The sequence below is a fragment of the Scomber japonicus genome, chromosome 18 (genome assembly GCF_027409825.1).
Source record: "Scomber japonicus isolate fScoJap1 chromosome 18, fScoJap1.pri, whole genome shotgun sequence".
Lineage (NCBI taxonomy): Eukaryota > Metazoa > Chordata > Actinopteri > Scombriformes > Scombridae > Scomber > Scomber japonicus.
This window is the reverse complement of record NC_070595.1, coordinates 11,259,869-11,274,463: the sequence shown is the minus strand read 5'-3', so window position 1 is coordinate 11,274,463 and position 14,595 is coordinate 11,259,869. Positions and strand designations below refer to the sequence as shown.

The 14,595-nt window shown below is 38.9% G+C and overlaps 1 protein-coding gene across 1 annotated transcript in view; it reads right to left on the bottom strand.

Annotated features, from left to right (window-relative positions):
• The window catches only part of LOC128379095 (protein shisa-8), a 93,016-nt gene that overhangs the window by 40,621 nt on the left and 37,800 nt on the right, over nucleotides 1-14,595 (bottom strand). The window contains exon 2 of the mRNA XM_053338718.1: nucleotides 11,199-11,314. Within this exon, the coding sequence (XP_053194693.1) occupies nucleotides 11,199-11,314 (116 nt within the window). The remainder of the gene's footprint in view (nucleotides 1-11,198; nucleotides 11,315-14,595) is intronic.

The following is a 14,595-nucleotide window of genomic DNA, read 5'->3' as shown; positions in this document are numbered from 1 at the left end:
TTGGCTTCTGTAATACTGCTAGTATTAAAAAGAATAAATACATAAAATGAATATATTAAAAGCAAAAATTTGAAAAAATGTTTCTAAATAAATTGGAAAATCATTGATAAGAGAAGGTTAGCACAGAGCTCTCGCATGAAATTTGAATTACATTTAATTAATCTTCAATTTACTTAAAACACTCATTCAATTTAAAACTACACTGACCTGACCTTTAAAATTAGCCAAATTCCAATCAGGTAATGATTCTAGGTGTGATAGATATTAGCAGACAACAGACATATTCTGGTCTTGCTCTATATTAACAGTTTTCTTGTTTCTTGACACGTATTTAATGCGGTGTGCTTACAGCAACGTTTGGAGTAACCTCCCAGGATTGAAATGCTATTTCAACTCTTATAGCTAGAGGACTTATCCTCTTCAGTGGGAACGGATAAGATATGAATCCTCAGACATTTGGCTGTGTGGATTCAAGAATGAGTATTTGTATGAATACACAGCCAACAAGCAACAGAGCCATAGCAAGCATATTAGAAATACTGACTTCCAAGCACCACTTCACCCTGAGTCATTCATTTGACACTATAAACAAGGTATTGGCTTGTTCATGTTTAATTTAACTGGTATTTTCTGGTGATTTCTGGAAATATATTTTTCCCTTAATGAATGGCTAAATGCTGTTTAAAGCCTACTCCACATTGCTTGGAATATAATTCTGGAAACTGGATCCTTTATTTCTTTCTTAAAAAAAAAAAAAAAAAATCAGTGTTCTGAGTATAATGACTTTACAAAATACTGGAGTCTGACTATTAATTGTGTAAGGTTTTAAATGTAGAGTACACTACCTCCAGGTTCCTAAAATTATACAATAACAACAACAACAACAACAAAAACCCAGAGGACATAACCTCAGAGTCCTCAATGTTAGCTACAGCTCTGACAAATAAATGAATGTATGACAAACACAAGAAAGAAAACAAATGTATATGAACGAAAATACATTATTACCTCTATAGTTAACTGCAGAAAGTGGTTTAAAAGCTAACTTTTGTTACTGATTTTACTTATCAGTGTGTGTCAGTCCTCCTATGAGGTTTGCTTTATATACAATTGGCCAGCAAGAATTCCCAGTTAATTCACTGACCGTCTCTGGCTTTTTGTTTCAGTCCGTCTGATTGCACTTGCATGTTTGTCCGTCTCAGTCATTATTTTGGTGGCTTACTAAAGCTGTAATCTGCTGCTGCTGCTGCCTGGGCTTATTACTAAGCCTGTTCTGAATATTTCTCCTCTGTGAGTTGGTTGACTTTCAGCAGTGGAGACAGATCTTCACAGCACTAAAATGAATAGAAGGGCATCATCGACTTCCACGCACTTGTCAATTGATTTTATTTTCTATTTCCTTTTCTTTTATTCTTTTTTTGATTGTGTTCTGTTTTTCTAGTTCAAGTTAGTGGTGTTTCATTTAATTACATCACCCAATTCAGATGTCTTAGGTTTTCTTTATGTTCATGTGATAAGAGGTGAAATATAAGATGACTTTTTTTTTTTTTAACTAACCCCTTTTTCTGTTTTGTGTTTTTATCTCAGTTTTTTCTCTGGGCTTCGACACTGGATTTTCATCACACCGCCTCTAGGTTTTTTGTCCCTGTAACCCCCAAAAGTTAGCTTTCAACTCAACTCTTGAACTCCTGAAAACACCAAAAGGAACATCAGGTCTATTTATTGTAGCTCTGTGATCATTTCTGGGTGACTTTAGAGTTCAGTCGGAAAAATGAAGGATCAGACAGCTCAAGTCTGCAGACGCTCGGGCTATGATTTAGAGAGTGAAAGAAAGAAGGGGGTGGAGGGGGGGGGGGGGGGGTAGAAGGGGAGGGGACAGAGAGACGACAGAAGAAGAGAGATAGCAGAGGGCAGGGGATGGTGGCAGCTAATGAGAGGGAACTGGAACGGGGAAGACTGAGACAGATCTAGAGATAGTGGATAAGTAAAGCTAGTGATGCACCAGCAAATGATCAACTTGATTTACTCACCCTGACAATTAGTGCCATATTCAATCCTAACCACCTCAGATGAGCCAGAGATTGAAAATTATTACTTTTGATGCTTGAAATGTAACATATGACACAAATAGGCCTTTTCAGTCACGTGTGATGGACCGGTTGTACATGCACAAGTGTTAAATTGAGGTAGAATCATCAAAAGAAAGTGAATCATGAAAATATCTGCAACTCAGACAAATACTGCAATAAATATGCACATGTGATTAAATGGGTTTTTAACAGATCTAGTGTGCAGCCAAAGAAAGTGCTAAAAATATTTCCTATATCTAAGGAGAAAATCATTGAAATGATGAGGGTGCTTTTTGGATGTTCAGTGGATTTGGCTGTGTCAGTATAGTTTGGTGCGGAGGGGGAGATAGAGATAGTTTTTGCCCAAGGGAGGAGAAAAAAAAAGGGAAAGGGGCGAGAGAGAGAAAAGTTAGATGTAGAGAAGGGAAATGCAGACTCACATTTCCCCGCTGTAATAGATTATTGCACAACTCGTATCAATGCCAAGAGAAAGAAACGAAAGACCCAGAGGGTGAAACTCAAGAGTCAAACAGGAAGAAGCACACGAAGGTCTACAACATGCAAATTACTGTAACATAGTGTGGGTTAAGCGTGGGTCAGATGGAATTGGAGAAGATTAAGAAAATAGGATATTAAGAGTAATAGGAGGATGAATGAGGTTGACATGCTGCAGTCTGACTTAAGTCTAATATGGCGAACTAGAAATATGGAGAAGATCTGAAGTGTACTTATGCAAATCTCCATTTATCTTCTCCTGTAAGAACCTAATTAAATTCATCAGATTTTTTTTTGTTTCTTCCTGTTTTATAACAAAGTATATTTTGAAGAAATACACACACGAAAAGTTATTCTATGGCAAATAGAACAATATAGTGACAACATTAAATTTCCTTACAGTCTAGCTTATAAAAAATGTATGAATAAGATGTCTCATACAGGATGTCATCTATTGGTTTTTAGACAAATATGTTGAAACTTGGAGTTATAGTTTCTGCTTTTCTGCCATCCTGTTAGTTTTTGGAGCAAATTAAGAGAAAAAAATACTAAAAATAAACTAAAATAATTCCTATGTCCTTGAAACAGCTGATGCAGGACAAGTGAGCTGCCACCAACATCTCTGAGTTCCCAGTAATAGTGAAAGTGGCATTTTGGGTGTCTCAGCACATACATACAGATACATAAATATGGTGAGACTTTTTACATACAAAATACATACACAATTATCATTAAGACATTCAAATTATAAACTGTAAAGTATCCTCTTATGTAAAAAAAATGCATTTACAATTGTATAAAGTTTTTACATTAATTCTGTGTGGCGTTTGCAGTAGCTGCATCATCAAGCTCTTGCCTCTGCACTGGTTTCAGTTCTACTTACAATTTTTGCAGTATCATGCTTTGACATCTGCATTAAAGCCACTCATTCCTTGTGATCCCATATAATGTGATACTATGCTACATTAAATATGGTTGACATGTGAAATAAGCAGTTGCAGGTCGGTCAAAGGCCACAAGTACAGCCAGTGAGGTCAGCAAAAGCCATTTATGGTTCACTTCAGATGCACATCCTGTCAAATGCTAATTAGATTAAAAAATGCCCCTAAAGCAGCTTGGGTTCAGACAGTCAGACAAACAGTAATGATACGAAAGCAACTGGGGTACAAGACAAGTTGGCCACCTGATGTATGTTAATGCATGAGTGCATGTTTTCACGCTTGTATGAACATTAAGCCATATACACACACATACACCCTTATAGAACATATTCTCTATACATTTTCGCTCTGTTTGACTCCCTCTCCTTTCTCTCACTCTCACTCACTCTCTCTGTGTCTCTGGTGGTGTGTCGTTGACGAGCTCAGTGTAGATAAAACTGGCACTGGCCCCATGTGGCACTGTAGAGACAATCCAGAGAAATCAAGGGCGCAAAGATGTAAACAAACAGGCTCCTTCTCACACAGATGCTAACACAATTTTGCACACACACACACGCATATATATAGACATATCAAATCATGGTCATGTCTGGGGATGTTACATAGACTCCTGAAGACTTACCCTGACTCTAAACATAACCACTACTTGTCTAAACCTAACCCTTAACCTAACCTTAACCATTGACTCAAATTGGACAGGTTGTTCCCAATTAAGTGGTCTTGAGTCTGAAATCCAAACACACACACACACATACACACAAACACCCTGCGTATAGTACGTCTATTCACTTAACACCAGTACTGCAGGCTCACATGATACTCATTTCCTTGTTTTGATTTCAGTGTCACATTGATCCTATCTCCCTCTCCTCTGCCCCTCCTCCCTCTGCATCAAGCACACACTCCCTCTCTCTTCGTCTCTCTCCTTTTCCTCCTGCGCTACCTCTCCTTCCTCCTTCCATCACAACCTTCTTACCCCCCCCCCCCCCCCCTTCACTCTGATGTTTTTGTTTCTCTTTCTTTCTGCCTCTATTCCCTGTCTCGCAGACCAGCAACATGCAAATTATGCCCCACAAATGCAAATCCTTCCATATCTCTGAAAAGACCTCCAGTGGAGAAGTAGAGTCCGCCCAGTTCGGATACCACACTGAAGTCTTTTACTTCACTAACAGTGGGGTGTTGTTTGTTTGAAGGTTACCTATAAGAACTGCTGAATAAAGCAATACATGTGTGCGTGTGCCTTAATGAGACATCCAAGGTATCATTAATCAATGTGTTTTAAATGGAAGTTGCACTTGCGATCACATGTTTAGTTGTATTTGCATAGTTTGAGCCATCAGTACAAAAACAGTTAGGATTTTCTGAATTCACATATACTGTATCTAGTTTTCAAATGAATGGTGCTTGAAGATGCGCTGTTAACTTCTGTGATGTCATAGGCCTGTATAGCCACAAATACTAGCACAAGATGTTTTTCCTCCTTTTACAACAAGCCCCACATACTGTAGCGCAGGTAATTTACTTTTACCAATTTAAAACATTTCTTTCATAACTCTAAACATTTGTGTGGCTTCATCAAGCTGTTACATTTTTATTCGAAAGTGGGAGCTAGCAGACTTGGGTAACGAGATTAGCATGCTAACATTAGCGTTGACTCTAACTAAACTTTTTATGCATGTACCTCCTGCTGACTCATAGCCTCCTGCACAGTCAGTGCTGAGTTCGTTGTGCATTATAGAAAGAAGGGATTCTAACTAGCCTTAGTGTCCCTTTCATGAGTCCAATTTTGGCAAATTTCTCAAAACTCACAGTAGTGAGTAAATCCAGTAACCTCAGCACTCTGAATAATTACATGATTGTTCAAATCACAGATGGTAGAAAAACATTGCCCACCTCAAGCTGGCTAAAAGGTGTCTCAAAACATAAGTTTGCCTGTAGGAACACATGGTCACATGTGTTTCGTCCGTTAATTGTTACTCCTGTTCATACTGACCATTACAGGATCCTTTCCTTGTGTGTGTTCAGTGTAAGTAATGGGGCACAAAATGTACATTTCCTCTGAGCAAAAATGTAGTCAGATGTTTATATGAAGCTTCAGTCATCCAAATCAGTACACATTTTCCTCTTTTAAACAGTCCTTCCATTGCAGTTCAGCAAATAAATGTTTTCGTGTGATGCAAAAAACCAAACTATGTCTAATACCTGCCGTCACAGACATTACACCAAACACATTAGCAGTACCAACATTGCCGGTCAGAACCCAAAATTGACGTCGCCTGCAGAATACTAATGTAGGGGGTTCTGTCATGGTAGAAAAAGAATTACTTTCAAGGATTTCTCCTTTTTTAATAAATACAGTTCTGACCAAATAAGTATAGAACATGACACCAAGGATATGGATATTTTTTGGAAAAAAATAAAATTAATTTCAATAGAGAGATTTTGTATGGAAAAGTTTAACATTATGGATTCAGCTTTAATTAATACATATGATAATAGATGCTTCTTCTGAAGATTTTTTGAAGTTGGTTGGAGGTTTTAAGTCTAATTATATATTACAGGGAAGTCCTTGCAAAGCCAGTTGAGGGAAAACCTCCTTAGGGTAGTCGTGTTGTTCTCAGTGGAACTGTCCATGGTGCTGAAATCAGCTGCCTCTAATTCGATGAAATATAGAAAGAATTTGTGTGCTCCTCTATGCTGCAGTGACTGAACAATTAGAAGCAACGTTTGCATGGCTGACAGCAGCTATAAGTGATTTGGGAGCGCATTCCCGGCTTTCCATCTTCCTTCCCTCCTTCCTGCTCGTCCCTGCTCGTCCCTGCCATCTGTTCCTCTCTCACTCCTCCTCCCCTGCCACACTTTTTTACTTACATCCCATAGGCTGATACTCACTCTCCATCTCTCATTCTCACATTTATATAATCCTTCACTGTCTCGCTTACATGCACCGTATGGCTATTTATTTATTTATTTTTTAACTTCCTCTGATTTCCACTCCTCTCCTCTAGTCTGCGGAGAGTTTCTCTCTCTCCTCCTACAGGATCTACCCTTTCTTCCATTATTCTTTAAAATCTTTTCTTTTATCTCACCCATATTTTTTTACTTTCTTCCACACTTTCCTTTACTTCCACATGATAAAACTCCCCCAATCTCTGCTCTCTATCTGCACAATAAAACATGGCATATGTGCGTGCAAGTGTGTGACCCCGTCTGTGTTCAGGTGACACAAGCTTGGGTATAATGTATTTGTATGTATACATGCAACCATCTGCATATAGTATAAGAGTGTGTGTGTGTGTGTGTGTGTATGTGTATGTGTGTGTGCAGAGCAGGGTGACTATCCTTGGGGCAGTTCTCCACACCAGAGCAGTAGCTGACCAGCTGTCCCCCTCGCAGCTAGCAGCGTGTTGTCTCTTCTATCTATTCTCTCTATCCCTGTTTCTCTTCATCCCTCCCTTCCTAATCCACTCCTTCTCTTTTCTCTCACTGTTTTATTCCTCTTTCCTTGCCTCCTTTGCACTCACTCTTTCTGCCTCTCTCTTTTGATCTGCTTCCTCCTTCCCCTGCTCTACCTCACAAGGCCACGCGCACAAAACGAGGAGACAGAGTGTCAAAAAGCTGCAATCACCTCAGTCTCTCTCACATTCTCAGCCTTCCTTTTGACACAGTGTCACACCCACTGCTCATCGTCATCATTACTTCCCTTTCATCTCTCTGTCTCTTTCCTTCTTTTACCTCCACCGTCTCTGCCCCTCTCACCCTCGCTTGCTGTTTTTCGCCCTCTCCTTGTCATTGCTCAGGTATGTGTCTTTTAACCTCATCTAATTTTCATCTCCTCCCTCCTGCCTGTCTCTCCACTCCCCATTAACTTGTTATTTGACTTTGTTCAATAACTTCTCTCTCCCTCTCCTGATGCCCTTTTCTCTTTTGTAACCACACAAAAACTCTCATCTTCCTCTTTCACCAATTCAGTCATTGTAACCATTGCCTGACCTTAATACTTTCCTTCCCTGTTTGTTTCTTTTTCCCTTTTCCCTTTCTCTCCATTTTTCCTCTCTATCTCTCAAATATGCCAACTTCATACTTTACATCGTACCACTTTTATCCTTTAGTTCATCTCTTACATGGTATTAAAAATATATTTGCCTTTTTAAAATGGAGCACAGGAGAGCAGGAGAAGAGAGCAAAGCACATGAATATTTTTTTCACAGGGAGGAAACATGAGGATTTGGCTTCCGTCTTCATTAGGGGAAGGGCTCAGAACTTGTTCAGTGTATTTCCATCCTAATCAGTTGCACTCATGCTTCTCACCACTCACTAACTTGTGTAGCTAAAACCTGCTGAAAGCACAAACGCATCAATGCATATACATTTTTTATATACATGAAGAGTGATAAGAATAGTAAACCGGCTGCTCTCTTGCAGCAAATGTGAAAAGTATTAGCATGTTTTAAATCTTGATGAAAACCGTCTTGTTTTTGAAATAATAATAATGTATCAGACTGCAGGCTTTGCTTAGAAATTAGTTTAGAGAAATTGCTTGGAAAGGCATGATAAAGGGATCATAATTTGAAGTCAAAATTTTTGCATTCTCTGCACTTTTATCTTCACTGGAAGCAAGTCAGCCAGTCAGGGTGAATAAACAAGAAAGGCTGAGGAGTCATGTTGTATGAAACTACCGTAAAAGTTAACGATAATGGTAATTTTGATTTGATACGACAGGTTTACCTTTAGTTTTAAATCAATAGGAAAGACAGTAAGGTCCCAGGGTGGATTCAAAGTATTAAAGGTAAATGGTACTAACTGACTGATTGATTAATTAACTAAAAAAATCAGGTGAAGAGTTAATATTTTAGAGCTCTGCTAGCTATACTGTAAAGCAGCTCTTTGACACAGTGATGCTTTGACCTATAAGCTAATCTTTACTTCAGCAAGTATGATGTCTACAGTGTTTTCTCTCTTCTTTGAGCCTGTTAGTGTGCTCACATTTGCTAATTGATACTCTTGGGGCTGATAGGAGTATCATTAGTTTTGGAAGTATGTGTTCATAATCCAAAGTTTTGGAGCTAATGAAGTTATCCTTTAGGTGTCAAGCTATTTCACTCCAAACCAAACTTGACAACAATCATGATGGTGCTAATGAGAATGTCAAAATCACCATTGTTCATCCCCTGGGGACCATGAATGGCTAGACCTAATTTCCTGGCAGTGTATCCACTAGTTGTTGTGATATTTCAGTTTGGACCAAAGTAGTGGACCACTGGTTGACTGAGTAACACCTGGATCAGTCATTCACACAGCCATGCTACTATTGGGGATAGAAACAGCAACAAAATCTATTTCACTTCCCACCCCCCAACCCCCCCCCAACCCCCTCATTTCTCTTTTTTCCTCTCATTCTCTCTCTCTCTGTCTAAGTGGCCTGGAGGATTAAATGTGTTTAATTAAGAGGTGATTATGTGTAGACAGCTGACACAGCAGGATCAGGATGGCTTTATCCCATCACACCCACTGTCATCACCCTGTACCCCCATTCAGCCCCCAACATACACACACAAACGCACACATGCATGCATTCATGCGTTCATGCATGCACGCACACATCCACACATAAACACAAACACACACACACACACATTCTCTCTCCTCCATATGTCCGCCTTGTTTATTTCTCCTTTCACACCTCTTACACGCTTCCTTCCTCTTTTTTATTATCTTTTTATCCAGAGGATTAATACTTCCTCTCCTGCTGCTCATCTTTCCACTCTGAGTGCTATAGTATTTTATCCAAGTACTGGACTTTTACAGAATATGTCTCTACTGTCAAACATACAGTGAAAGTTCATCAGATTTGAAAAAAACTATTACCAAACGAATCATCAAATCAAATGCTATCATACTATCTACTGTATGAAGTATGGTGCAGAAAGGCTTATTAGATAATGATTAAGACTACAGAAGACCAAAGCAATGTGAGAAAGCAGAGGGGTTAAAAGGAGCAAATTATTAGTAAGGGAAGAAATAAGAGGACAGAACGAGGGAAATAAAGACAGAAGAAAGCAGAGTGCTAATAAGCGCAGTATGGGGTGAAGAAGAGGCTAAAAACGTGTTTATTGTAAGCGTGGGAGGATGAAAGTAAGGGAAGAAGCTTTTTGTCTGTATGTGTGGATAAATACTGGATATAAAAGTGCGTGCATTTGTGATAGTGTGAAACGAGAAAACTTTATGCTCTAATGATTAATACATGAACCAGCACATACAAAACTTCTGGCATCTTTTGTCTTTATCTGTGCTTTTATGTTTCATCAAGTAGCTATCTTTAGTGTGTTATATTTATTGATATCATAAAGCGTTATGGCTGCCTCCAGTGTGAGACCAGATATCAACTAAAGTGCTTTACAATAAATACATGTACCTACCACACAGTAAGATATTGTAAGTCATCCTGGTTGTAAAACACTGGACAAAGGGGCTGCTTCTATTTCCTGCTGCAGCTTATGGACAGGACACAATTGCAAACAGGGACCTTTTTGTTCTAAAACGTGCACACCATCACTCTTATCACAAATGAGCCCTAAGGAAATATGCCCACTAATTTGAGTCTCATTCCACTGAAGAGGCGCTTGGGTTATATTGAGCGTGTATGTGGATGTCTATGGTCAAAGTGTATAGAGAAAGAGGGAGACAGATGGGTCACACAGCGTTCCCTCTATGGGTTAGGAGCTGGAACAGGGCTAATTACATCTTAATTAAATATGACCTGTCTGTCCCAGCACCTCCTTGCACATTGATGACGTGTGTGTGTGTGTGTGTGTGTGTGTGTGTGTGTGTGTGTGTGTGTGTGTGTGTGTGTGTGTGTGTGTGCATTTACATATAAGACATAGACCCTGCAGAGAGGGAGACACATGTGTGTGTAAGTGGAATTAAGAGAAAGAGTACTGGTGCAGGAATTTAAGCATGTATGTGCTATTTTGTCAAAGATCTTAGATAAGATGACATGATATTTTGGGAAAGTTCCAATCTGTTTTTCAACCACTGAGACTGCTCTACTTAAGAGTGGCAATGATATCCGTCTTGCTGCTGATGCTGGGGCAAGGCCTGCCCTGGTTTTACTTGACTTAAACTCTACATTTGATACAGCAGATCATAGTTTCTTAATTTGTTGTGTCATTGTAGGAGTTGCAAACAGTTTACAGTTACTCTTGATAACTTCACATCCCCTAATGCCCCTATATACTCCTCCATTCAGTATCTACATGTTTCCACTTCACTGATTAATAAACAACCATAGGTTTCCTTTTCATTGTTATGCCGATGACACGCAACTTTATGTGCCTGTAAAACCAGAATCTACTAGCAGTCTGACTCCCTTAAAGACTTGTCTATCAACTTTTTGGATGTCTAGTAAATCCCAAATAACATTGTTCGGGTCATTAAACACATCAGACTTTAATGATACATTTATTAACCTGGGCTTCATCTATGAAACCTAGCACCAGCAGTTATCTTTGAGTAATATTTAACTTTTGATTATCATGTCAATATGGTTATGTAATCATGTTTTGTTACCCGTGAATTGTTTTTTAAAGTCAGATCATTTCTATCATGCTCTAACTTGGAAAAATCATACAAAACAGTTTGCATGTAAGCTCATGTGTGCAAATGCATATGGACATACATTTAGAAGGCTCACCATTGTTGGAGCGCAGTGCTCTGGCAGAGATGCCGTTGGTCCCTATTGGGTGATGAATGCCAGTTCCATCCACTGCTCCTGCCTCCCCTGGCTGCTTCAGCAGCTCTGTTAGAGTCCTGGAGGTAAGAGGAAAAACATGCAATGACACACTTTATCAAACCATCTGGCATACAAACTGAAAAGTAGACACACAAGTGCACTTCTATGTCCTTTGCACACTCACAGGTGTCAAGATGAGTGGAAGAGTGGTAAAGAGACTGGATGGAATAATTAGGCAAGAGAAGAGATAGATGATAAAAGATACAAAAAAGAAGCAAATATTCATGTGGATATTGTATGAAAATCATCTTTATAGCTCTACCTGAGCATAAAAACAAGTTTCTAACAGATTGTTCATGTCTCCCAAACAGAAAACATTCAGAATTAAATTCAAGGAAGTGGAATCAAGGATGAAAAGGCTGAGTCTTGGATGTTTGCCAACTGGGAGCGTCAATCATTTATAATAAAAATAAAACAACTTCCCCTCTTGCCATCTTTTATTGTTTGATGCCTTTGAACATGCTCTGATGCCTCCTCAAAACTGGAACACGGGCAGGAAAAGGCCTTTCTACATACATATTTAACTCTTTAGAAACCTGCAGCTGGAAACAAGGAGTTGATCTGTGTCTTGTGTTCAGATTGAAGCCACTTGGTCCATTTTAGCCAGATTGCATCTCATACAAAGCTGCATCAAACTACTAGAGTGAACAACACCAGTGGAAAAAATGATATTATAAGTTAAGATGTTTTATAGATTTTATATATTATATAGAACCAAAAATAACAAGAAATTCCATAGTTGCTCTATGTGGTCTGTTTCTGTTTGCAAGGATTCAAAACAATGGTTTGTCACCATTATGTTGCTGCTGACATGGAAATTATAGCATCATAGTGAACAAATCAAGCGTAACCTGCAGAGCTGCTATTAAGAGAGCCATGAATATTTGACTGTTAATCTATTTCCATCTTTAAAAAAAATGATCCCAGACCTGGTAAAATGTTCCACGTTGTCATTTTACCTATCATCAGTTCAAACGCATTATCTGTCATCAGCTTAAGCCAGTCAGTAAATTCTGGTCAAGTCTGACTCTTCACTCAATTGGTGAAGAATAATTATAGCTGTAGTGATGAAGCTTGTCAGTGCTGAATCGTAGATATTCCTGGTGGTAACTATAACCTTTCTCTCAATAGACAAAGTTAAAAAAGGATAATTGTGGTAAGGAAAAACCAAAGAACATTCTCACAATGAGTGTATGAAGGTGTCTGTCCTCTATGTTACATCTCCAACAAGTTATTATGTATCCAGTTCATTGTATGAAGTCTTACTGGTGTACAATAGTACCTGTGAATGATGGTATGATTTGTAAATTTACCCTGGACCATCTTCTATTTGTTACTATGTCTTCCCATGCATCTTAGATCTTAGTCTTACATGTTCATACTTCCCACAGTAAGCATCTGCAACCATACTGTAAAGGACTGAGTCAGAGTGAGCAGATCTAGGTAACTCAAAAAATAATTCTACCATATTTTCCACCTCGTCTGGTTTGATGCCCGTGGCTCTGATTCTACTTCTTAACTTGGGGGAACCTTAAAAAATCCCCCCTTCTCTTTCAGACCAAATTGTTCACTAATCTCTTGAAATGACAAAAACCACTCTAGCCTTATGCGGGTCTCTCATCTTATTCGAATTCCCCTCCAGCCAGGATTTCCACAAACAAGATTTCTTTGCTATTTTAATAGATGGATTATTCCAAATAGATGTTGTTCTTCTTGTCTGCGTTGGGATATCCCTACTATCTTATGTAACTTCGCCCACACTACTCTGGAATGCTGCAAGACTGGATTACCTTCCTCACCAATCAGACTACCCACAACATCCTGTGACAATGTCTCAGTTGATTTGAGAATTAGGCTGTGATTTCCTTTTCTATTTATGTCCAGCCAAGTTGTTAAATCATGGTTTGCCTGATTGTTGGCTATAGCTTTGCCATTTCAAATCCAATATTATAAAGTTCTTGAGCAAGTTTAGGTCTCCTCTACTTCTTGGATCATAAAGTGTTTACATACTGATTCTAGGTTTCTTTCTATTTCATAAATAGTCCTTAATTATCTGATTACAGTACTTGTCACTGGGGTCACCATTCATATGTAGTTAAATTTAAGAGCAACTACCAATTTAATGGTATTATTATTCTTTGCTCTGACTGCTACTGGGACGACATACCTTCGACACTGGAATAACCTCAGACTAGTGCCAATTAATTTTAAAGCCAGATACCTGTGACAACATTTCAAATGTGTCCAGAGAAATAGGAACTGACAAAGTTGGGTCTGAGAATAGCCAAAGAATGTCATGGATGGCATACAAAATAAAATAATTAATGCTCTCTGCTCCCTGCTTTCACTCCTGTAATTCACACTACTGCCCTTACTGCTATTGCAAGAGGCTCTAAAAATAAAGTGAACAGTAAAGGCAAAAGCGGATCTCTTTGCTTCGATCCCCCTGAAAGCTGGAAAAAGGGGGACATTTGTTCATAGCTGAGGACTGATGCTGTTAGCGCTGTATAGATCATTTTAACCCAGTTGATTAATCCCAACCCAAAACCAAAAGCTTCCAAGACATGTACTAAAAAGCCTACTCTGTCTTGGTCAATGGAGAGGGCTGCTACTAGGTTGTTTTCTTGACAGCACATCCATAAAAAAAAAATAGAGCAAGCATCTGAGGTTGTCTGAGGATAACCTCCCCTTCACAAACCCAACCTGGTCTTCATGAATAATATCTGGTAAATATTCTCAAGCCTTATTGCCAGGGCTTCAGTAAGCACTCTAAAATCCACATTGACTCAACTGACAGGCTGAAAACTACCTGTATGCAATGGATCCTTATCCTTTCTGAGGATCAATGATATTAAAACTGCCCTTGTGGAATTGACTTTGAATAAACTTAAGTTAAAATAGGTGCCAGTGTACTCCACTAGAAAGTCATCTAATCCTGGAGATTTTCCAGCTTTCATACATTGAACAGCTACTCTAATTTCTAATTCCAAAATGGGGGCATCCGACTCCTCCACTTGATCTACATGATCCATGCACCTATTAGAAAAAGGGCGTTAAACAAAAAAGTTTCAGCTTCAGGATAAGAAGAAAAGAGAGGGAAAAAATAACCGTAACACTGTGAGGGTAAAGAAAGTTATCAGCTACAGCTGTAGTTAAAAGTCATGATGCTAACAGTGAGTTTGAAGACTAAAGACCAAACCAGCATCTAACTGGATCAAAGTGACATTTGCAGGTATGTTTATGAGCAGCTAATTAGCTACTAGTGTGCTACGTGACATTAGCAGTGCAGTTTGGTGGA